The sequence below is a fragment of the Blennius ocellaris genome (assembly GCF_963422515.1).
Source record: "Blennius ocellaris genome assembly, chromosome: 16".
In the NCBI taxonomy this organism is placed as follows: domain Eukaryota; kingdom Metazoa; phylum Chordata; class Actinopteri; order Blenniiformes; family Blenniidae; genus Blennius; species Blennius ocellaris.
Window position 1 is genome coordinate 5,065,736 of NC_137665.1, and position 21,798 is coordinate 5,087,533.

General features: G+C 40.5%; 1 protein-coding gene across 3 annotated transcripts in view; it reads left to right on the forward strand.

Annotated features, from left to right (window-relative positions):
• The window catches only part of baiap2l1b (BAR/IMD domain containing adaptor protein 2 like 1b), a 31,076-nt gene extending 9,854 nt beyond the window's left edge, over nt 1–21,222 (forward strand). For all 3 annotated transcript variants that reach the window (XM_080511399.1, XM_080511401.1, XM_080511400.1), the window contains 10 exons: nt 969–1,040; nt 1,982–2,116; nt 8,832–8,984; nt 9,239–9,394; nt 9,751–9,862; nt 10,471–10,687; nt 14,139–14,201; nt 15,185–15,398; nt 20,184–20,224; nt 20,311–21,222. In XM_080511399.1, the coding sequence (XP_080367525.1) occupies nt 969–1,040; nt 1,982–2,116; nt 8,832–8,984; nt 9,239–9,394; nt 9,751–9,862; nt 10,471–10,687; nt 14,139–14,201; nt 15,185–15,398; nt 20,184–20,224; nt 20,311–20,383 (1,236 nt within the window). In that variant the 3' untranslated portion in view covers nt 20,384–21,222. The remainder of the gene's footprint in view (nt 1–968; nt 1,041–1,981; nt 2,117–8,831; nt 8,985–9,238; nt 9,395–9,750; nt 9,863–10,470; nt 10,688–14,138; nt 14,202–15,184; nt 15,399–20,183; nt 20,225–20,310) is intronic.
• The last annotated feature ends 576 nt before the right edge of the window (nt 21,223–21,798 follow it).

Genomic DNA, 21,798 nt, shown 5'->3' on the forward strand with positions numbered 1-21,798 from the left:
ACTATTTCTCTTTAAAAAATACAGGAAATCCAACATGTGAATTTAGAGGCAATAGCTCTGCATCACTTAAATTTTGCAAAGCGTCTTGTATTTTTTGTTTAAAAACTTGGGTTTTCTTTCTCTCCATTCACTGTCTGAATGGTTGGCTGTGTTACAGTAATTTGTCCTTGAATAAGACACTGAATGTGACTAATAACCGGGACTTCTGAATCAATGAAATCCACTTTAAATTTGATGAAATAAATAAAACCATTGTTTCCGTTAAATATCACCCCAATGTGACGCAAGCGTTCATGTTGTTTAACAACTTTTATATCGTCCGTACACTAACCTTACGGATCATTTTCATAACATGTTTTCAACTTTCATACTTTGGAAAACAACACAGCCACATAGTTTGAAAATAATCTGTTAAACATGAACTTTAGGGCTGAAAAGTTGCGAGGCGCTCCCCCGAGACGCTGTTGCTACCAGCATTGGTGGGTGGGTTGACTCGTTTAATGGACTCCAGTTTGTGAGTCACTGCATCAATTCAGGTCAGAGTCATGATGGAAGAAACCCCTTCAGTGAGGTGGATGATGCCGGCGTGAGTTATGTATGTGACATGGTTTTCATTGTCGTTCGGTAAATGGGTCCTGAAAATCGCCGCCCCGCCTCATGTGGGCACAGCCATCACATGGCTAATGAGAGAGAGCTGGAGAGAAAGAGAGAGGAGACTGTGGGCATTCCCACGCTTTGTTTCTGACTCATTCATAAGTGCAACCTTGGACTTGGCTCTCACCCCCGCACAGACTCACCAATACACTCTAAATGCACACTCTCCCTTTTCCTTTTTTTTCTTTTTCTTTGAGACTTGCAGCATTTTTCCCTGTTTGCCACTGTGGCAAACTGCAGCACTCAATCCTACCATCAAGTTTATAATCACTTGTGTGCCTCTCCTTCTTATCTCTCCCCCTCCTCACCTGAAGTTTAAGAGGTTCCACAGGGAGATAATAGCTGAGTTGGAGAGAAAGACTGACATGGATGTCAAATACATGACTGTGAGTAGTCCTCCATTATCTGAGCGCGTGTCTGTGAATTCTTATGTGGCAACAACACTCATCCTACACTGTGAGAACAACCACAGAAATTAGACTATGATTCTTCATGTTTTTCCCTCCCATCTGCGGTTTGTTCATCTGTGTAAAGCGCACGTTAATTTGATGGCTGCATGTAATATTGAAGAGCCTTGAACACAGAACAAATGCAATGTCTGGGGATAAACAATCTTGAACAATTAGAGGATGGCAAACTAATCACTGAACAATACAAGGACTTTATCAACCCTGCAAGCACATGATTCCCTCCCATGTTGCTATTCAGGATCATAATTTTCAGTCATTAAGATTAAAGCCAAGATTAAATCTTTTAAGGTCCTAATGAGCCTTTTTTTTTTGCTGCAGCTTCAATTCACCAGCAAATCAATGTATGATGCATCCATGATTTTTTAGAAAATCTGTCATGGACAAATGTCACTTTTATCATAAAGATACATTGCATTATTATCATTACACATATGGCAGAGGGAAGCAGTGTAACATTGAGAAATGTAATTAATTGATACAGTTATGTATTAATTATATTGATATTCACAACAACATGTAATTCAGAAATGAACCAGGCCACATTCATGATCCTATGAATGATGAGTGTGTGTGTGTGTGTGTGTGTGTGTGTGTGTGTGTGTGTGTGTGTGTGTGTGTGTGTGTGTGTGTGTGTGTGTGTGTGTGTGTGTGTGTGTGTATGCATGTGCATTTAAAAAAACATGTCTAATAATGAGTACCGTGGCTTGCAACGTCGTGACAGAATTTCAATTTCGTAAATCGTTTTTTTTTTTTTTAAACGCAATCTGCTCATATCTTCTGCTACAGTTCACGTGTTTCTCACAATTATCACGTAAGTTGGTGTTTCGACATTCACAATGTTCACCCTCCCGATCCAGGCTACATATAAACGGTACCAGATGGAGCACAAGATGAAACAAGATTCTTTGGAGAGATCCCAGTCGGACCTGAAGAAGCTGAGGAGAAAGAGCCAAGGGAAGAACGCCAGCAAGTACGAGAGCAAAGAGAGCGAGGTGAGCCGCACACAGCGCGGCCTAAAGACGTACACGTGTACGGAGCGCCGATGTCCTGTCCTCGCCACGCGCTCACGCGGGCGTCTTCATGTGTGCGTGGACGTAATTGCGCAGGCAAACTCCTTCATTCACAAACTTTGACACCTGAGACGCGTGGTGTCAGCGCCGGTGTAACAGTAGTTGGGGACAGTGTGAAGTGTCTGGTCCGTGCAGTCATGCAGGTCGTGATCCCTGTTGGTTGTCGGGTTCTTTTGTCTCTTTCATGAATGCACCTGCTTTCAGTTCTGTCTTGCGCCAACTTGTCAAGCTGCACGTTCACTTACGCAAGTTCATCACGCATGTAAACATAAAAAAATACAGTGACAAAAAAAAAAAAAAAAATGCAGCAAAACCGGCTGAAAGTAGATTTTCATTTTAATAGACAATGCTGTTGCTGGACCAGGCCTTGACCACACAATTATTTAATACATCACATGTCATGTTTGAGGTCTTAACACAGAGCGCTAACAGAAACCTCATCCCTTCAGTAGAAGAATTTAGTTTCAACCCAGTTGTTTTCAACAAAGCTCAAACATTCAGAGGTGCGGAAAGAAAGGCTTTACCGGTTTTGATGAAACTTGTCATGCGCGGTCTATTGAACAAAACAGATTTCCCGATTGAGTCACACTTCCGACACATGGTTTTTTTCTCAGTGTACACAGCTAAAACGACGTCATCGGAGCACCTTGAAGGAGTTATCACGTGGGCCTACCACACCCGCGGACTGACTCGCACAATGAAAACTGCAAATGAGTTGAATCTCAAAGTCACTACTCTTGAAGAGCACAGCGGCTTTGGATCTTATACAGCGTGACTGCCACTGAGTCAGCAGAGCAGCTTGTTTTTGTGTGTGTTTGTGTGTGAATTGTGCAGAGAGAAAAAGAAACTTTGAAATGAGTTACTCAGTACAGAGTTATTAGAACTGTTTTTTTTGTTTTGTACTATTTCATTGAGGAAATAACAAAGACAAATATGGTGTGACATGAATGAAATGCATGACACATCCTGATTTTGTCATAAAAACAGAACAAAATGTGAGATAACAATGGGTGTTATCAGTGCACATAGTCGGGGTTAATGAAACTAGAATAACTTTTAGTCACAGATCGAGATGTAATGTACACAGTAAATACGAACAAACTGGACAAAAACAAAATAGATCAGACAACCCCTTTAACCTTTCCTCCTTTTTGATCTTCATATTCAACAGATAACGAAACTAAACTAGTCGCTGCCAATAACATTTGTAGACAGAAATAGCAGCACAAGAGAGCTCAGTGTTTGATACATTTTCTCCTTGTGAGGTATTTTTATGTTACTTTATTCAAGGATCCCGTTTTCATCAGTGTGTGCTATTTTGATTACTTATCAACCGTTCTCTCTTTATTACACCCTCATCACAACCTATCAAGGCAGATGGCCTCCTCCTCTGAGTCTGGTTCTCCTTTAGATTGTTGAGGGAGTTTTTCCTTTACTTTCTTGCTTGCTCATTTCTTGTTCTCTTGTTTTTTTTTCCCTACTTTAAGCTTGAAAGCCGAGACACATGTGTAATAACCGGCACTGCATAGATTAAAGTGAGTCGCCGTGAATTAAAGGTAGACGTGGAGACGGAGCGATGACTCCGCACATGAGTCAGTGTTCGATGCCGCCAGCTTATTCGTGGTCAGGTATTAGGATCTGTTGAACCAAGAGACGCTCAGATTTGCCTTTGAGCAGGGTGTCGTAAGCTCACAACCACAAATGATTCACCAGACACCAAAGGCACTTCAAAGCCAGCGTGTGATCTGACAGAAGACAGAGGTGAGGTGGTGTTGTAGAAAAATTAATAAGAAGGAATGTAATAATATAGAAGGGAAAGCTGTCCCAGCTGTCAACACCTGATTTGAAGTCTGTCTGTAAAAAAACAAAAAAAGCAAGTTTTATGATTTCTTTGTAGTTGTGAAGTTTGTGAGTGTAGTTTTCATGATCTCTGTTGTTACCTAAAGTTCTTGGTATAAACACAGGTTGCCCATAGCAACAGGTTTATCACAGTGTTGACAGATGTATAATGATTAAGTAAATGCGTGCATGCGTGCATGCGTGCGTGCGTAAATAGCATTTCACACTCCTTTTAGAAAAGATAGAATCCACTTAACAGAAATAATTGTGCCACCCACTTCTATTGTCATGGTACAACATTCACTCCCTGCCTCTTTCTCTTTGTTTCTCTCAATTCAGTTTGATTCAAATTAGCTTCATTTGTATAAAAGCCAAGTCACAGTGAAATAGGAGGCCATAGTAAAATTGATAATTCCATGAAATAATCAACTAAAATCGTGGTAAATGGGTATTTTCAATTGTTGTCTAGCAAATAAAACAAAGCTAACTGTATGTGACAAGCAGAAATGTTATCAATCCATGATTCGACAAGTGACCTTATTGAGTATTTTGTGCATTTCTTTACGTTTTCTTTCTGGAGTTAAAGAAAATACACCAAAACAGGCGATAGCCTTTGTTCTAATTGTAAAGATAATTCTTGTTATTTTCTAATACTCGCATGAAAACGATTATGTTTGTTTTGCTTTGGCAAAGCATTTTCTTTTTGATTTGTACTTTTATTTAAGAATTGTGGTTGAATATCGGCACGGTACACAGAAAACTACTGCGATTGAGAGTATCGATTTAGACAATAAGTCATATTTATTGTAAACATTGTCAAATGTTAAACATGTGCTTAACATTTAAAAATATGTTTTATTGTAGGAAAGTATTGATCTTTAAGAGGAACAGATTACAGATTTTCTTTTTTAATTCGAAATTATGAAAGAGCTTGTTCATATTTATACCACTTTGCAAAGAGATTCAAATTTATAATTGAAATATAATGATTTATGTTCATAGTGACTTTAAACTGTTGAAGAATGGAAATAGCCCTTAAACAACACATACAAGTAAAACAAAAAAGTCATTTAAACATATTTGTTACTATCCTAAAGAGCTAAATACTATGGGTGTTAACAAAACAGGCCTTGATAACATTTTGAACAAACAAAATGTGCAGACTCGAGCTCCTGTAAAATAAATGGCAGCTGAGCTCAGATATCTATTTTATTTCCTAATATACATGCAAATAAAACAAATTACTTGCAAATTTGCCATTTTTTACGACAAACGTTAATCTTTATGTACGAAGGTGATGAAGTCAATCTTACAGTGATTATTGCCGTACTTTGAGAAATTCAACAGTCGCATGTTTTCTGGAAGTCGACAAAACATCAAAGTCAGCTCATGCTGTGTTTGATCAACACCTTTAAATCAGATTTGACTTTGCCGTTTCACTTTGCACCTGCAGGCTCGATATTATTCTTGAGCTCGCAATGCTGCATTAAAATATGTTGCTGGGAAAAAAAAATATATATATATGCAATTAAATAGAGAGGAAAATGATGGTGCAGTGCAATGAGGAGAGATATTTCTACTTGTTAGTTGTGTGGGTGGATGTGTGCGAGCCAGCTTCAGGAATTTGCATCTGCTTGTTTGTTGATGTGTTGCCACAAAGGTAAGCCTGTCATGGCCGTGCGAGATGCTGAGGGCGATATCGACACAGATGTACACAGATGGCATTAAACAGGCAGGCAGACTCTCATGTGGTCGGACAGACAGGAGGCGCTTTTTGTCTATATCACCTCCGCTGAGAGTTTATATGTCTCTGAATGCACATACTAATCTTACTTTTTTTGTCGTTATTATATGTCGCTGTTGTGGGAGATTTTGACTGGACTGGAAAAGATCAGAAAAACGATGTATATTGAAATTACTCATAGTTAGCAACAGGGTGGTATAGTTGTGATGGATGGATTGTTTAAACAGCCAAATAAATAACTGTATTGTAGATGTATTGTTTTTTGGACTTTGAATGGTGAAAATAATTGTTTTGTATATTTTGTGTATCTTAGTTTTTTTCAGTTGAATGTTTTTGTTTCTGTTGAATTGCACTGAACTCACCACAACTTCCTGGTTACCAAAGATGAATCCGTCCAGGACTGTTACTCGAGCTGACTGGAAAAACATTTGTCCCATTGTGCCGAAGCCGTTACAGGTGTGTCAATTCCAGTCAGCTGAAAGAGGATGACACAATGTGAATCTTACAAATCGTTTCAGCAGTGACGACACTGCGAGCAATTACTCGTATCGAGAAGATGTCTCATTCAGATCTCTTTCTTTTTTTAATTGCACAATACATCACTCTTTTTCAAGAAGATATGACTCAGAAGTCAGTTGATATATCCTGAAAGCATGAGCTAATGTGATCCTCTGAGGTCCAATTTATAATGCCTCTTTTGCATCAGCACTGAAAGAGATGAGGAATTATTAGTTCTCAAAATCTTTTTAATTTCCTCAAGGCAAAATGAAAAAAAACCCGTCCTTTTTCTTGTTCATTAAAGCATTAATAATATTTATGTTTTGTATTTGTCTTTATCACTGGCAAGTATGTATGTAAGGTCATATGGTATTTATTTATTTATTTATTTATTTATTTATTTATTTATTTATTTATTTATTTATTTATTTATTTATTTATTTATTTATTTATTTATTTATTTATTTATTTTAGAAAACATCAAGAGTGGCAAGCAAATGTGGATTATGAACTCTTTACATTCCTTTCAAATTGTGAGTGTGTTCAGTGAAACCGAAAGTAAAACTGCTGCTTCTCGATTGTCCACAACTACCAACTGAAACTTACCTGACGAGCTGCGCCAATAACTATAATTATACTGAAGCGAATGTTTACACGGTAACCTACAGGGACGACAACATTTCTGCAAGGTTAAATAGTTTGTACTGCCTCAGTCATTCTGCCTAAATCTCTGTTCATAGTTTGTAAAACTATACAATAAAGTTGTGTGCAGCTTAGTTTTAGCTTGGAAATTCAGTCTAATTGGGTGATTGTATTGATCCCATTGTGTACATAAACAGGAGTGTAATCGGTTCATTGTTGAAATAGGAGGTTGTCTCTATTTGGTCACAAATGAACTCCACCAGCCTTTTCTATTTTACACAGATAACAATCTGCCTGTTTCTTCTATTTGTCCTCTTGTTTACCTTCTTACATGCCGTTTGATATCCGGGTATGGATTTGGCACAGAGCTCCAGTTCCCATGCTGAACAACTCGTCCTGTTCCAGTCCGACTGCCCTGCAGGAGTAGATTTACTTCAGACTGTGACTATTGCTGTTAATTGTTGTAGCTTTTGATATCTCAAAAGTCTATTAAAGATGTTCAGGAAAAAATTATAAATTTTTATATTTTTAGACCAAGGTGAGCAACCAGTTTACCACTTTTGACATTCTCTCAGTGGCATCTGGGGGGGGGTCTGTAAGTTGACCTAAATAACCAGTTTGTTTTTCAGAGCATCATTATGCGTTTCTTTAAACGTAATGGCACTTTGCAGAGAAGCAAGCAGACGTCTGAGCAGCATCCCTTCTAATTTATGCATAAAATGTTTGTTAACTAGAGTTTCTACAATGTCTTTTATTATCTGGTTCTGTAGAATTAATGTTTAATTGTTCCTTTTGTCCAGTAAAACTAAAATCTATCTTTTATTTTGTAGGCATTGTACCTATCATTATGTAATTTCAAGTTATCCAGAGATTGATTGGGAGATTGGCAAAACTGAATGGTATTATTCCTACAGAAAAGACGTGATTTAAGTGTATTCAACTTGTAATGCGTATCTTGAGTATATTGAAACCATAAGGGATGTCTGAGTCAACTTATTTTGAAGCAGAGTAAAGTGACCTAACTTTGTGGGGTAATCCAAATATGAACCCCGCTGTCAGACTGCAGTAGATTGAGCCAGTGGATTAACGCACTTTGACCATGAGGTCATGATACGATGTGTTATTTATATTCAATAAAGTAACAAACTGTATCTGTATGAAGCGTCACTATCTTAAGTATTAAGGATATGTAATTTAACAAAGAATTTCTGTTGCTATCACATTCACTGATATTTTTGGGAACAACTTAAATTGTCCCTGTACACAACTGACCTTTACTAATCCCAGGCTGTTGGAGTAGATAACACTGTGCATCTGCTGTGCCCTGTCCCCTTTTCACCTCGTCCTTTCAGCAAGCTTCACTCAGCCTTGAATACACCTAACTGTAAACTAACAACACCTGTTCTCCTGCACCGCAGAGATTAGCATGCCAAAAAAGATTCATACAAGTTTCCCCTTGTTGGGTTTGTGTGTGGAGATCAGCAGTGAAAGGGCCAGGACTGCTTGAAACCATGTGCACGGAAAGATAAGGCAGCGTGATATTCTATTTGTGGTGGATGTTTGCAAAGTGGCAAACTTAAACCTTTTGTCTGTGATAAATTCACATGTACTTGTAAAACGATACCTGTGGAGGCCGGCTCACTGCTTAAAGCCACTGAGGTGCTACAAGCTTGACGAAAGGCCAAGTCAGTTATACTGTTTAAACAATTTTTTCCTTCCAGGGAGAACACCTGAACCAACAACGAAAGGTTCCCATCATATATACTCTTACCTGCTAATTACCCCGTGACACCTAATACACTGTACAGCTTAGATAAATCAACCTGCCTTCTGCTGCTTCGATATCTGTACAAAGATCAGCAGTGGGATTGTGGAGACTCACAAGTATATATTTATGTGTGTTTAACACAACAGTGCCTGGAAACTCTGACGAGCCGACAGATGGACATGCAGTTATTCATTGCTGACGGGTGTAAAGAGGCTCTTCTCGAGGAGAAACGACGGTTCTGTTTCCTTGTGGATAAACACTGCATGTTCTCCTACCAGTTCGCCTCCTTCCACGACAAGGTACTCGTCTCTTCTGATCTTCCTAAGTTAGATCTGAAGTGATTTTTGAGAATAAAATCAAGAAACTATACAGAAATGAGTTTGTCCTATAAATTCTACATTGCAAATTATTCCATAACTCCTCAATATGAGGTATCATGTTACCATAGTGACAGAAATGTGTGCTCTGTTTCTACTGATTACTCATGTTGTTTTGTTGGGGGGGTTTTTTTATATGTTTTTCTTTTTTACTTATCTCCATGGCTGCCTGACAGGCCAGAGACATACTGACGGAAAAGCTGAGCAGCTGGCAGGACCAGTGCAACGATGCCACCAACATGCCCGACAGTGTTTTGTCCATGATTGAAGGACTGCGCACGCAAGTTTCCATCACACCACTGCCCTCTCCCTCCCCGTCACGTCACAGCGTGGTATGAAGGGAAATCAGTCCCGCATATGTTATATTGTTGTTCTGCTACCTTTTTTTTTTTTTTTTTGCTTTTATGTAGCTACAGTGGCAGAAAACAATGTCTCATCAGTACAATGATGGAAACCCAGTAATTACACAAGTACCTCATGTGTTATGTAAAGCTTGAATTACCCGCTTTTGAAAATAACACCAGTAAGGACACGTAATGTCTGTTTCGAGTAGATTCATTTTTCATTATGTTACAAGTAAATCTGTCTCTGACAAAGATTCCCTTTGCTGCATTTAAATAGTCCTACTTGCTTCACTCCCACACGGTTGCTACATTGCGAATGTAACCGTTAACTTTTCTTCCGGCAGAACATCTCCGCTCCCCCTGCCCCTCCTCTAAAGGCTCATACCAGCCCCCTGGCTAATATGTTCACCCAGGAGAACAACATCACCAGTGTAACCACGTCCAACAACAGCACAGGTATTAAGATATACACTATTGCATTGGTTATTTTTGTATCTTTTTCGGAACTTATGCAAATGTAGCATTAACTTTGTCACTTCCAATGTAGCAAGAGTAATGCAAGACCTGTCAGTTCTTTCCTAAGAAGTGAATGGCTTTTATCTCACATAGAACAATAACATCAGCTCCGCCAGTGTTTATATTGCATCTTTCTTTGCAACTCTGCCACTCTTTTATCGCTCCAAAAAAAATATTTCATATGAAACTGATCTAATCAAGGGAATGTTTGGTTGGACGCACAGTGACGTCATGTTTAGCGCTCTTGCCTCAGGGCAAGAAAAATCCTGCTGTAAATCCAGGTTCAGGGTTTTATGGGTGTCCTTTACTTGTGTGGGATTTTGTCTGTACACTCCATTATTAAGGCTGGTCATTTTTTGCTTCATAAAATCATTCATCAACAATAGTGAAACTAAACTGTAACATGCAAAACTAGTGACTGTGGCTTTATCAAACTGGTGCATTCATTCATTCATTCATTCATACTGTTTATGTCAGCCTGGCATTCGTTTCCTCTCGGTTATATCTTTGCTGTTTCTCCTTCACTCTCTTCTAACCTTTCCAAACAGACCACGGGCACGGTGAAGATAACAGCCTGGCCAGGTCCGTGTCGGTCGCCACAGGTCTGAACAACATGGTGAAGAGGCCACGCGTGCGCACCATCTTTCCCCACACTGCCGGTAACAACAACACGCTGCTCAGCTTCAACGAGGGGGACGTCATCCTCCTGCTCATTCCTGACGAGAGAGACGGGTGGATGTACGGTGAATTGGAGAAGAATGGAAAGTGAGTCATGAGACGCATTTGTAAGAGGGATATACCCAAGGGCGTAGGAATGAGTTTATCATTGGTGGGGGGTGGGGGGTGGGGGGGGGCACATTGGAAACCTGACAGATCCGTAAATAGTTTAAGCAGAAATTTCAAAAATTAACAACATCGCAAACCACTCAGAAAAAACTCTTCTCCCTCTTTTTCCACAACAAAATGGCTTGAGACTTAACCAATGCGTAAGGATTATGTCGTCACAGGACTTACTGGCAAGCTAAATATTTCAGTAGCACAAAGAAAAATTTAGCAGCACACACCTCAGCTTTAAAATTAGGTATTTTTTGTGTTGCAACATGGACCAACAAGTGAGCTACGAATGTTTTTGTGGATTTTTTTAGCCTGAGATCTATATGTATAGCATGCGCGGGTGACCGTCCAAAGATGCCGGCGCTATAGGCACGTCGCGTCAACAGGCGCTGATAGACCGTGCGGCATTTAGTGTTTATATCTATGGCCGTCTCCCCCGAATCACTCAGAGCCGCTGAGGGAAGGGGCAGGGCTCTGACAGGACGCTGTGCTGTACTGTCAAAATAAAAGAGTGTGAGTTAAAAATTTCGACATGAAATATTTTTCTCCTCCGCGGTTGTATGATTATTGGGTATAGACACAAGACTCCAATATTGTGGGGGGGGGGGTCCATCCCTTCCGTCCCTTCCCCCGGTTCCTACACCTATGGATATACTGGATACAAAAACATTGTGATTATATAGAATGAGAAGGACACAAACAGTGTACTGTGCACATTTGTGGTGCATGGCTTTACAATTATTATGAGATGCCTTTCAACTGTCATGTTTTCACTGTATGTTTGAATCTACTATAATCACAGCCCTGCTCATTTCCAAATACCTTGCCTCATTTGTCCGTTCTCCTCCGAGTCAAATTATTAGTATGACTGCACTCTTTCAATTGGCATGAAAGTCCCTTACTTGATTGTTAGGCTGACCATGTACACACACACACGCACACACACACACACACACACACACACATACACCTCAAGTACTGCCTGAGCTGGAAAGCGCACTGATAAGGAAATCAAAGTAAAGCATGGCCTGAGGGTGGGATGTACGATAGCAGACCAGAGAGGGAGAGAGAGAGAGAGAGAGAAAGAGAGAGAGAGTACCACCTGCTTCCCCACACAGATCGGCACCAAGCAAGCCTGAGCTCCCCGGGTCTCTGATGTCTGACTTTTTAAACAGGGATTTGATCTGAAGCCGATGGAAGTGTGTTTTTGAATTTTAATCATTCATCAGGATTGATCTTTATTGCTATCAGGGGAAATTACCTGGCAAATACATCCCAAAAAGAAACTGATCAAGGGCAAAAATGAATCAGTTTTGAGCTGCTTTCAAAAGTCGAGCTCCAGCAGAATGAAACTTTCGTCTTGCTGCCTCGCAGCAGGTGAAACCAACTGAAGGGCCTAAAGGCTTAAAAAGTTTATACGATCATGTTTATCAGAGTGCCGCATCTGACACGATGGGCTTCGTGTCCTGCTGGAGGTCTGGCTTTGAGGCATTCAGGAGGCTCGCTGGATGCCTCTCTTTGTGTTATGTCAGACCTTGATCGTGTATCCCAGCAACTCACCTGGCAACAAGTCGACTCATTCAGACACACAGTCACACTGTTGGTGGAATCTAAGACTGAGATACACTGGAAGTGAAACATACACTGGTCAGAGGTGAGCAATTATATAAATATTCAAAAGACCTGCATTGAAAATCTAAATCTGCATGTTGATATCTCAAAATCTGATAAAAATGTGTATGCCTCTACAAAAAAAAGCAGCATGTTACATGGTTATAAAGGGCTACTCTTCTTGTTTTGCATCACTTGAACTCTTCCATTTCTCAGTTTGTTTTGTTGAATCATGATTATTCAAAGTAACATCGTCAAACACAGCGATCTGTTCTCCGCAAATTGAACACAAAACTATATATTCAACTTTATGGCTTGTTAAAATGTTGTTCCGTATCAATCGCTCCCACTTTTTAATCTATGAGTCTTCATTTAAACAGGAAGTTGAAGTTAGCTTTTCGAGGCCTTTAAGCATGGACTGCACTTTAGGGGGAAAAAAATTAATATTAACTGGCTTCTTTCTGGACAACCAGAAGACTGTATGAGGGCCACAGGCCACATATTGATAGATAATTCACTACAGCAACATTTGGCTAATTAAAAATAATGACAGCTTCATTTGCGGGTGTGGATCTGAACGATATGTCATTATTTGAATTCACTGTCTTGTCATCCAGCACTGCTCGAGTTTCTGTCCAGAAACAGCCTGTGAGGGAAAGTGAAGACACTGGGTGATCGGTATACGCCGTCCTTGAGCCAAGATTTTCCTTGTGCCAACTGACTGAGCCTCCTCAGTGGCCAGCAATAACAGTTGTGCTGAAAGCAAGCATGTGTCTCTCAGTGGAAACAATTCCTTAAATAAACAGAAGCGTTTATCAATATGAGGGTGATTGAGTGAAGGGTATTCTCCAGCAGCTTTTTCATCTCAGGTGCATGACGGAACTGCCTGTTGTCCGAGCCACATTGTGCAAATATCAACATTTATTCACACAAAAGGAAGGGCCGATTGACAACATACTGATGACAAAAAAATGTTGTACCACGAGGCAGACAGACTTTTGTCTGATCATGTGGTGAAGACGAGCTGTTATGCATTATTTTTCCCTTTTATTATGTAATCTGAGTACATTTTATAAACATTAAAAGTCAATGTTGGCAAAAAGTTAGTAATTTATTGCAGTCATTGCAGAAGCTGCACAACATCATGTTTTCAGCTTAGTAATGAAATCAAGTTTATTTCTGTGCGCGCATGTGTTTGTGTGTGTGGGCAGTAACAAATGGTTGCATGATGATTTTTCTTACTGAGGCCACGCAAACCTGGCCGAGACTGACTCATTTAATAAACTGAAGCATGAAGATTTGTTCTCATTTCGAGCAAACGCGCAGTATTTGTCTGTCAGCTCTGCAGAATGAGACCTTGACCACAAGATGTTCCAGTAATTCAAGTTATTGATTAATAGCATGGCTTTGACAAGATGGACAAAGCCTGTCTCTAACCAAACAGGGAAGATTTGCTACAAGATATAATATCCACAGCGAAGAAGAGCATTTTCTTTGTGATAAATTCTACCCTTATTCTTTACTGCACTGTAATAATTATGTGTGTGTGTGTGTGTGTGTGATTGATGGGAAATATACATGCAGTCGTCTCCTTATATAGTCTATCTGATCATTGTCTCTTCACAATAGGAGCTAATAGATTATTGAATAGAGGGGTGGAACAGAGGAGCTTTTCGGTCATTTAAAGAGGTTTTCGGCGGTGCACTGAGAGCTGATTGGGATCAGAGATGTGATCATCCCCAACTCCCCCTTCTTTGTCCCTGCGTTTCAGGAGGGGCTGGTTCCCTTCATCTTACTGCCGTGCACTCTCCGAGCCGCTCGTGAATAACAACAGGTAAGGAGACTCCACATTTCAGCCCACACACACACACACACACGCACACACACACACACACACACACACACATACACACATACACACACACACACACACACACACACACACACACACACACACACACACACACACACACACACACACACACACACACACACACACACACACACACACACACACACACACACACACACACACACACACAGAAAGGTTTCAGGTTGCAGACGGCTGTATTGTTAGCGGTGTTTCCTCTGGTTACTCCTGTCAAAGTGATAACCTTTCTAATCCTATACGGTCATTCCCATACCTCAACCTTTGATTCTTGGTGTCCCCAAGTCGCATTCTCTTCCGTACATGAAGCTTTTCTGAGATGATAATTTTGCTTTGGAAAAGAATATAAGATGGGACTTTTTTCCCCCCACACAAGCGCCCAGAAACACATCAGGAAACAGGATGTTGTGTGCTGATGAATAGATGTTGCTGCTGCTCATAAAAGAGAGATAGAGAAAGAGAGATAGAGAGAGAGGGAGTTGACTCCAGGCTTTTCTTCAAAGAGACGAATCCCTGTCGGATTAATTTATTAGATCTTAATGTGCTGCACCTCCCACAGAGAGGCTGCGAGCCAGCTACTACCGGTCATGGAAACACAGTTTAAACTATAAGCAGTGCCGGGGGACACAACAGGCATCTTTGTCCCGTTGTCCTCCAGAGGAACTTTGACACATTGAGTGTAACTTAATATCAACAACTTTAAGATACATTTACTTCTGTTATTCACCCTCGTTGCTGACCGCCAAAGATAGAAGTACAGCAACACTAAAAAGTAACTTCTTCATTAGCTTATGTGGCCTTCACTTCACCTCTTTCACTGTCTTTTCTCTTAACTTTTCTCCCTCAACTTCATCCTCCATCTGGGCTATGTCTTTGTGTTTGTTTCGACCCTCTCATCTCATCGTCTTCCTCTCATCCCCCCCCCCCAGTGAGACTGCAGCTCCGTATCGCAGCAGAAGCGTGGTCAACCTCCACCATCAGGACACGGAGACGGACGAGGCCACCATGGTGCTCCCCCCGGCAGACTACTGCGAGGGCTCGCAGCACGGCCACATCAAGCACGCCTCGGCCGTCACCAACAACAACCACCAGCACTCTCCCACACCCTCCGCAGCCTCCTCCTATTCGTCTGATCTCCACACGGTCAGTGAGAAATACTATGCCTCGCTTGATACCTGCAGCAGCGTGGCTACTGTACCCTCATGTGTGCAGCCTTATCTTGACCGCTGATGAGGGGACACGTGTGTGTGCATGTGTGTGTGTATGTGTGCGCGGTGTCAGATGAGCTTTTTAATGTCTGGTGTGGAAACCTGACCACACTCTGATACACTGTCAGTGTCGCCTGACAGTCGGCACAAGTAAAGAAAAAAAAACAAAAACAAAAATTTGGGGGAAGTAGTTCCACACACTTACCAACTGAGTTCTGGTTCATTCTGTTGATAGTCTGGCTTTTGGTCTTACCATGTATTGGCTGGAGGAAATGGCTTACTGGAAAATATAACATGCGCAAAGGTATCAGATTTTAGAAGTGAACAAAATAGATTTTACATCGACTCATGTGATAGCTCCGAGTGTAGATGTGCATGCTAAGTCTTACTGAGATAGACTTTAATGAGCCTGAATAGGATCAACAGTAATAAAAGCCAGATTGAAACAGCTTGACTCGGAGTGTCAATCATATGGCCTACGGGCCAAAACTGGTCCACCAGTTGGTCCATTAACAATCTCCATCCCCATCTAAATTAAATTAAATTAAATTAAATTAAATTAAATTAAATTACAATGCTGAATCTAACTTTAAGAATGTACTCCCCATTAAAACAACTTTGATCCCCCTGATTTACACTCTCTCTCCATGTTCCTTAGACACAGATAATCAGGATAAGTCATTTGGAAAGTGGAACGTTCTGACTTCCAGGTGGGAAGTCAGAACGGGGGTTGTTAAGCTAAAGGAGGGTCTCTATACACATTAATTGAAGAATATAGTTGCAGGAACAAACATGTATTTTTTCCTAATTTTTTTTCTTGATGTCTCGGGTGAATTCTCTGAAATCGGTAGACTCACAATGAATGTTGAACCAAACACGGTTTTCGCTTAATTTTTTGCATGTGTTGCTTAAATAAATGTTGCATAAATGTGGACGTTTATAGAACTCAGCTTTCTGCCGTTTGCTGTTTAATAATTCATATTAAGAGACCAGCTGTGATGGTCTGTACAGCACAATGATTCTGTTAAAAAATATGCGAGTTCGTTTTTGGTTTCTTTCATCGAGATGCATAATTGATACACACTTTATTGCTATAAGCCCATGTTCATATTGAATTATTATCTCTTTCTGGAATAAATGTTTTAGGGAAATGTATCTGGTTACTACTGGTGTCTAGTTATCTCATTGCTCAAAGCCACCCTGTCAGATTGAGTTTGTGAAAACGTGCTGAGTGCAACAGCTATAGTAGAGGTTTTGGGGGGGTATTCCACTGTGTTTTGCGCCAGAAGGGTTCATTAAAATTGACTTTACGTTGAGATCGTAGTCATATTCAGTAGTAATTGTGTGAATTTGTGAAAATATAGACATTTTTTATCACATGTAATCTGCACCAAAACCAAGTAAACAATTTAACGTTTAAATTTAAATGGTTATTATGGTGTTATTTTACAGATGTTGGGCTGTATGTGGCTCCTGACAGCCCTGCTCTAAAACATGTAATATTATCTAAACGTGGCCTCTCAGGAAAGGTTGCAGGGGATAAAGGCTGATGCTGAGTGTGGCTTAAAAAGTGTTTCATTCAGTAATATTCAGTAGCTCTGGCAGAGGTGTGAGAATGTGGTTGAAGTCTGCATGAATAACAGTGCATCTACTTTTTTATCCTAATATAATGAAATATAAAACTTCCTGTATATCAGCAGCAGCTGTTTTAAAACAATATTACGTCACAGTACCCTACAGTCTCGTCGCTTCAGTATTCCTCACTTCACAAATGATCTTGCATTTGCATTTCATGCAAAGTCTCAGCCAAAGTTGTGGCTTTGTGTATGTGAAAGCTTTTTAGTTCCCCTCAATGGATGAATGTAAATTCTTGGTAAGTCGGGTTCACATTTACATGCTCAGTCTTGATGAGGAATAACACAGTGTGTTCATACTTTGTGCCCTATGTCACACTCAGACTGTCCGGTTTCAATGTCTACCATAGGGCAACGCACACTAACATTGAACATCTCGTCACAAATAATGGAGGTAAATCGAGTCCTTTCATGCCGCCAGTCACTCCATAATGTTTGTAGTTCGGACTCCATATGTCATTAAATATATCTCTGAATATTGTACATGAGTATACCAAGTCTGTTCACAGATCACAAAACAAAGTGTCATGTTTTATACTTGGCTCTTAAGTTCCTCACTTTAAAGTTTGGACCCACTTGACAAGGATTTTGACATTTTTGCATCTTCACCGACTTTCCAAGATCCAGCAGTGAACTTACATAAACAAACTAAACTCAGTTCCACTGTGGCTATTCTGGTAAGTTGTGATGTTTGACCCAGATTGAGGTTCAATGGTGAGATGGCAAATGGAGATACTTTTTCTTTCTTGCCTGTATCCATTATTTACTGCTCATTTGGTCCACAGCCAGAGCTTCACGTACAGTAGTGAGGCCAAGTGTGTGTGTGTGTGTGTGTGTGTGTGTGTGTGTGTGTGTGTGTGTGTGTGTGTGTGTGTGTGTGTGTGTGTGTGTGTGTGTGTGTGTGTGTGTGTGTGTGTCCACTGGACCTGTCAGTCTACATCCGGCACACATCTCTCTGTCACTGGCTCTGTATTATGGTGGAATTCCACTCTGGGTGAACTCGATACCTAACTTCCCTCTCCATTCCTACAGTCTCTCTCATTAATGTTTGTCCTATTTATCTCAACATCTGAACACTTGTCGCTCCACCTTCATGCCTCCCTTGCACACTTCTCATTCCTCCCAGTGAGAATAGATAAGGGTCACTTCCAGGGAAATGTATTCCTTTGTTCTAACTCACGAAGGGACGCAGACGTTTGCACGGAGCCCAGAATAGGCTCGCGTGTGGGAAAGAAAAAATAAAAATAAAAAAAGTTCTGTGGCGCTACAGTAGATTATGATACTGTAGTTTATGTGCGGTGCGGTGTGGGCGGCCGAGGTTGTGTGTTGGTGTGTGCACATGGTTGTGCATGTGTATACAGCACTTTGTTGCTGCTTCATCTTGAGTGTGTTTTTCAGAGGTAATTGGTGCTGAATAAACACGAGTACCTGAGACAACTGTGCTTCTTAAGCAACTGATTGGTGCAAATTGTGGTTTTCACATTTTCCCACTTTCAGGTTGTTTCTACTTTCTACCAGTTTGTCAGTGTATCAATAAAATGTTTGGGTTTTTTTTTTTCGTTACAGAATGCAGGTTAGGTTTGTCCAGACAAGGTATTGTGAGAAAGGCAGATAGGAAGGAGAGCTCGGGGAGGTGGGGTTACCCTGGAATGCTCTGTCACCATGAGAAAAAAATGCACCCTCACTGGTTTGGTGCTTTTGTGTGAAGGATAAGATAACGACCCACAGGAATGAATATATTTAGAGGATGGAAACTGCGAGAGAGGCTGAGAGTTATCTGAGAGATTGAGCTCAGCAGAGAAAGTAAAAAAGGCACCGATGTTTTTAACTTCCAAGCTGAGTATCAGTGAAAAGAAGAAGGAAACTGTGTTGGAGTCACAAAGGCAAAAAATGGTGGTACTGGATATATAAATAGGCGATCCCTCCAGGGTGTGCCCTGCCTTCACCCAGAAGCAGCTGGGATCGCCTTCTGAACTGGATAAAGATGTAAGGAAGACGGATGGGCATGTATTTAAAAGAAGGAAAAAAAAAAAGGTTTTGTCTCAATTAGAATCCCACTGAATGCCATTTTAGGAACAAATTACAAGTGTCCATTTAACCAGTGTTCTCTTTTGCCAGCTGTGAGTATTTCCCTGTGATTTGTAATCCAAACATCTGTCAGGGAAACGCAGATGTGAAACTGCCAGCATCCTGTGGGAAAAAAATAAAGGGAGAGAAAAAAAAATGTGAACCGTGAACATGTGCCACAACCAAGACAGTCAGTGTCGCTCAATACGCTACTGACCTCTTGTGGAGTCTTTTTAGGTACTGCAGGGCTACAAACTATGTGCCATGCATTAAAACATGTACTCTTATGATGACCACAACACACAGAGCTCTGCTGCACATTTACATTTGGGAATTTGAACAAAAATTCAGTATATATCGCTTACTTGATCAAATATAAGATCTTTTTCATCTCATTGTTTTTATTTCTATATATAGGAAGAGTAGTTTTTTTCATACTGAAGGAGAAAAACAGAAACTACTCTGTTTCAGAGTTGGCCATGGTTGGCAATATAAATGTACTGTTTTGTTTATGTGGTCGCTGTTTTCTGGAGTTAGCACATTCTATGTATTTGTTTATTCCCTCAGTTTTTTCTCATACATCATTTTAAATGTGGAGTCGGAACTTATTGAGAACAAAATATAACAACACTTCATTTCAAGTGCTCTAACAGCAAATAATATTTAGCTACGAGTCTGTAAATATATATATATATACGTTGTTTTGCGATATAATCAACGGCTTCAGAAAACAACATTGTACATGCTGAAGTCCTGAAGTGGTGAACTCTGCTCTGCACTCAGAAACAGACTTGAATTTCCAGAAGATCCAGGTTCCACACGCGTCTCCTCGTGACATGACACCGCACACTGTCGTTCACAGACTTCGACCAGTTCATTCATGCAGTGTGTCCAATCCTTCATCGGTTTACAATGTATGTGTTTGTGCTGATTTGTACTGTAAAAAACGGTGAGTGTGTGTGTGCGTGTGTGTTGGCCTTGTGACTTGAGTTGTGATGATGTGTCTGTTATCTCCACAGGCGGCACAGTCTAACGGCGTCTCAAGACCTGCCTACCTTGCGTAAGTCTCATAAATAAGCGTGATTGGCTTTTGTATCCCTCAGATGTGCGTCCATCAATTTTTGTTTTTGTTTGTTTCCCCGCCAGCGGAGGAAACCCGTTCGCCACAGTCCGGTTACGTCCCACCGTCACAAACGACCGCTCTGCACCAGTCATCTGATTTCTCCACATTTCCAGCCACCCAATCTTTAGTCCCGCTCTGCCCGTCATCCTCTTGGGATGTGCATTCTAACTCCTGCCCTCCGTGTCCAGCACATCTGGACGGATCAAAAAAAAAACTTGGCCATTTTAATCTGTGATCCGCCCCAACAGCTACAAACTGACGCAGTCGTATTGTGGGACCGTTTTATTTACTGAACAGATGTTCATATATTTATGATATATAAGTATATATTTTCTATGTCTTTTTTTTTTTCTTTTTGTCCGTCCGTCTGTGGTGGTGAGACCTTGATATGCACATTGTTACCTGCACTCGAGAAATGGATGAGTTAAAAGAAAAAAAGAAAGAAAAACGGTCAAAGAAAATCTCGGAATGTATTTAATGCATGTTTGACAATGAACAATGTTGCTAGTTCATTGTCAAACGGACCGTTAGAAATCTTTCTGTTGCCATAAGACAGTAGAAAAAAAAAACTACTGTAGAGGACATCTGCATTCAACCACGATGGTACTTGTATTAAATCTTGAAAGGTCAGTTTTGTCCTCGTGTATCAATATGCTTTTGTGTATACATTCGCACAAAAGATGCCGTGTAATCCTTTGCCATCCAGGTTAGTAGTGTGTTGACAGGACTTCTGCCTTAATGACAAAGATAAACCTGCTGTATGATGATTTACTTGTTGCATTGCTCCGATTGGAGATATGAGTTATCACCTCATGTTTACTCTGAATGTGCAATCGATTCAGTTTTCCTCATTTCACAAGACAAGACCACTACTACTCTCCCCCCGTCATCTTTACAGAATTTGCTGTATAAAAAAAAATAAAGATTTATTTCTTCACTTGAATGTTTTGGTGTGGTTGAAATTCTACATAAAAAAAATTTTTTTAAATCAAACCAAGCCAGAAGTCAAAAACATATGTAGCATTCATTTTTAATTACAGTAACTCATATATAAAAGTAAGAACCTCGATCATAACAGCGTGCGTAGTGTGGATTCTAAAGCGAGACTTTATCCCAGGCATCTCCTTTTCTTCTGCTGAGAACAGCTTGATAACACTTTGCTGTGATGGAAGACATGAATGTGGAGACACTGCAGATATGGGGGACAGAGACATTCGACTGATTGTCTTGCTGGGAGGAGCGGGGCAGGTTGACTTGTCACACGGTAAAATACTAAGATTAAAAATCCAGAGATTACACACATTGAGATTTCCTTAATTTTCTACTCAGCATGCTTCCATGAAGGTAAACTCCTCGCATCGGAGGAAGAAGAAGAAGTCCGAGCTTTTGAACACCAGAGTCGCCTAGAAAGTCCGGACTCCAAACAGTGGTGGTGGTGGTGGGGGTGGGGTTGTAAAGTCAAGGGCATTTCAGATTGTATGTACCTGAGGTCTGCATTGGCCCTGGAAAAA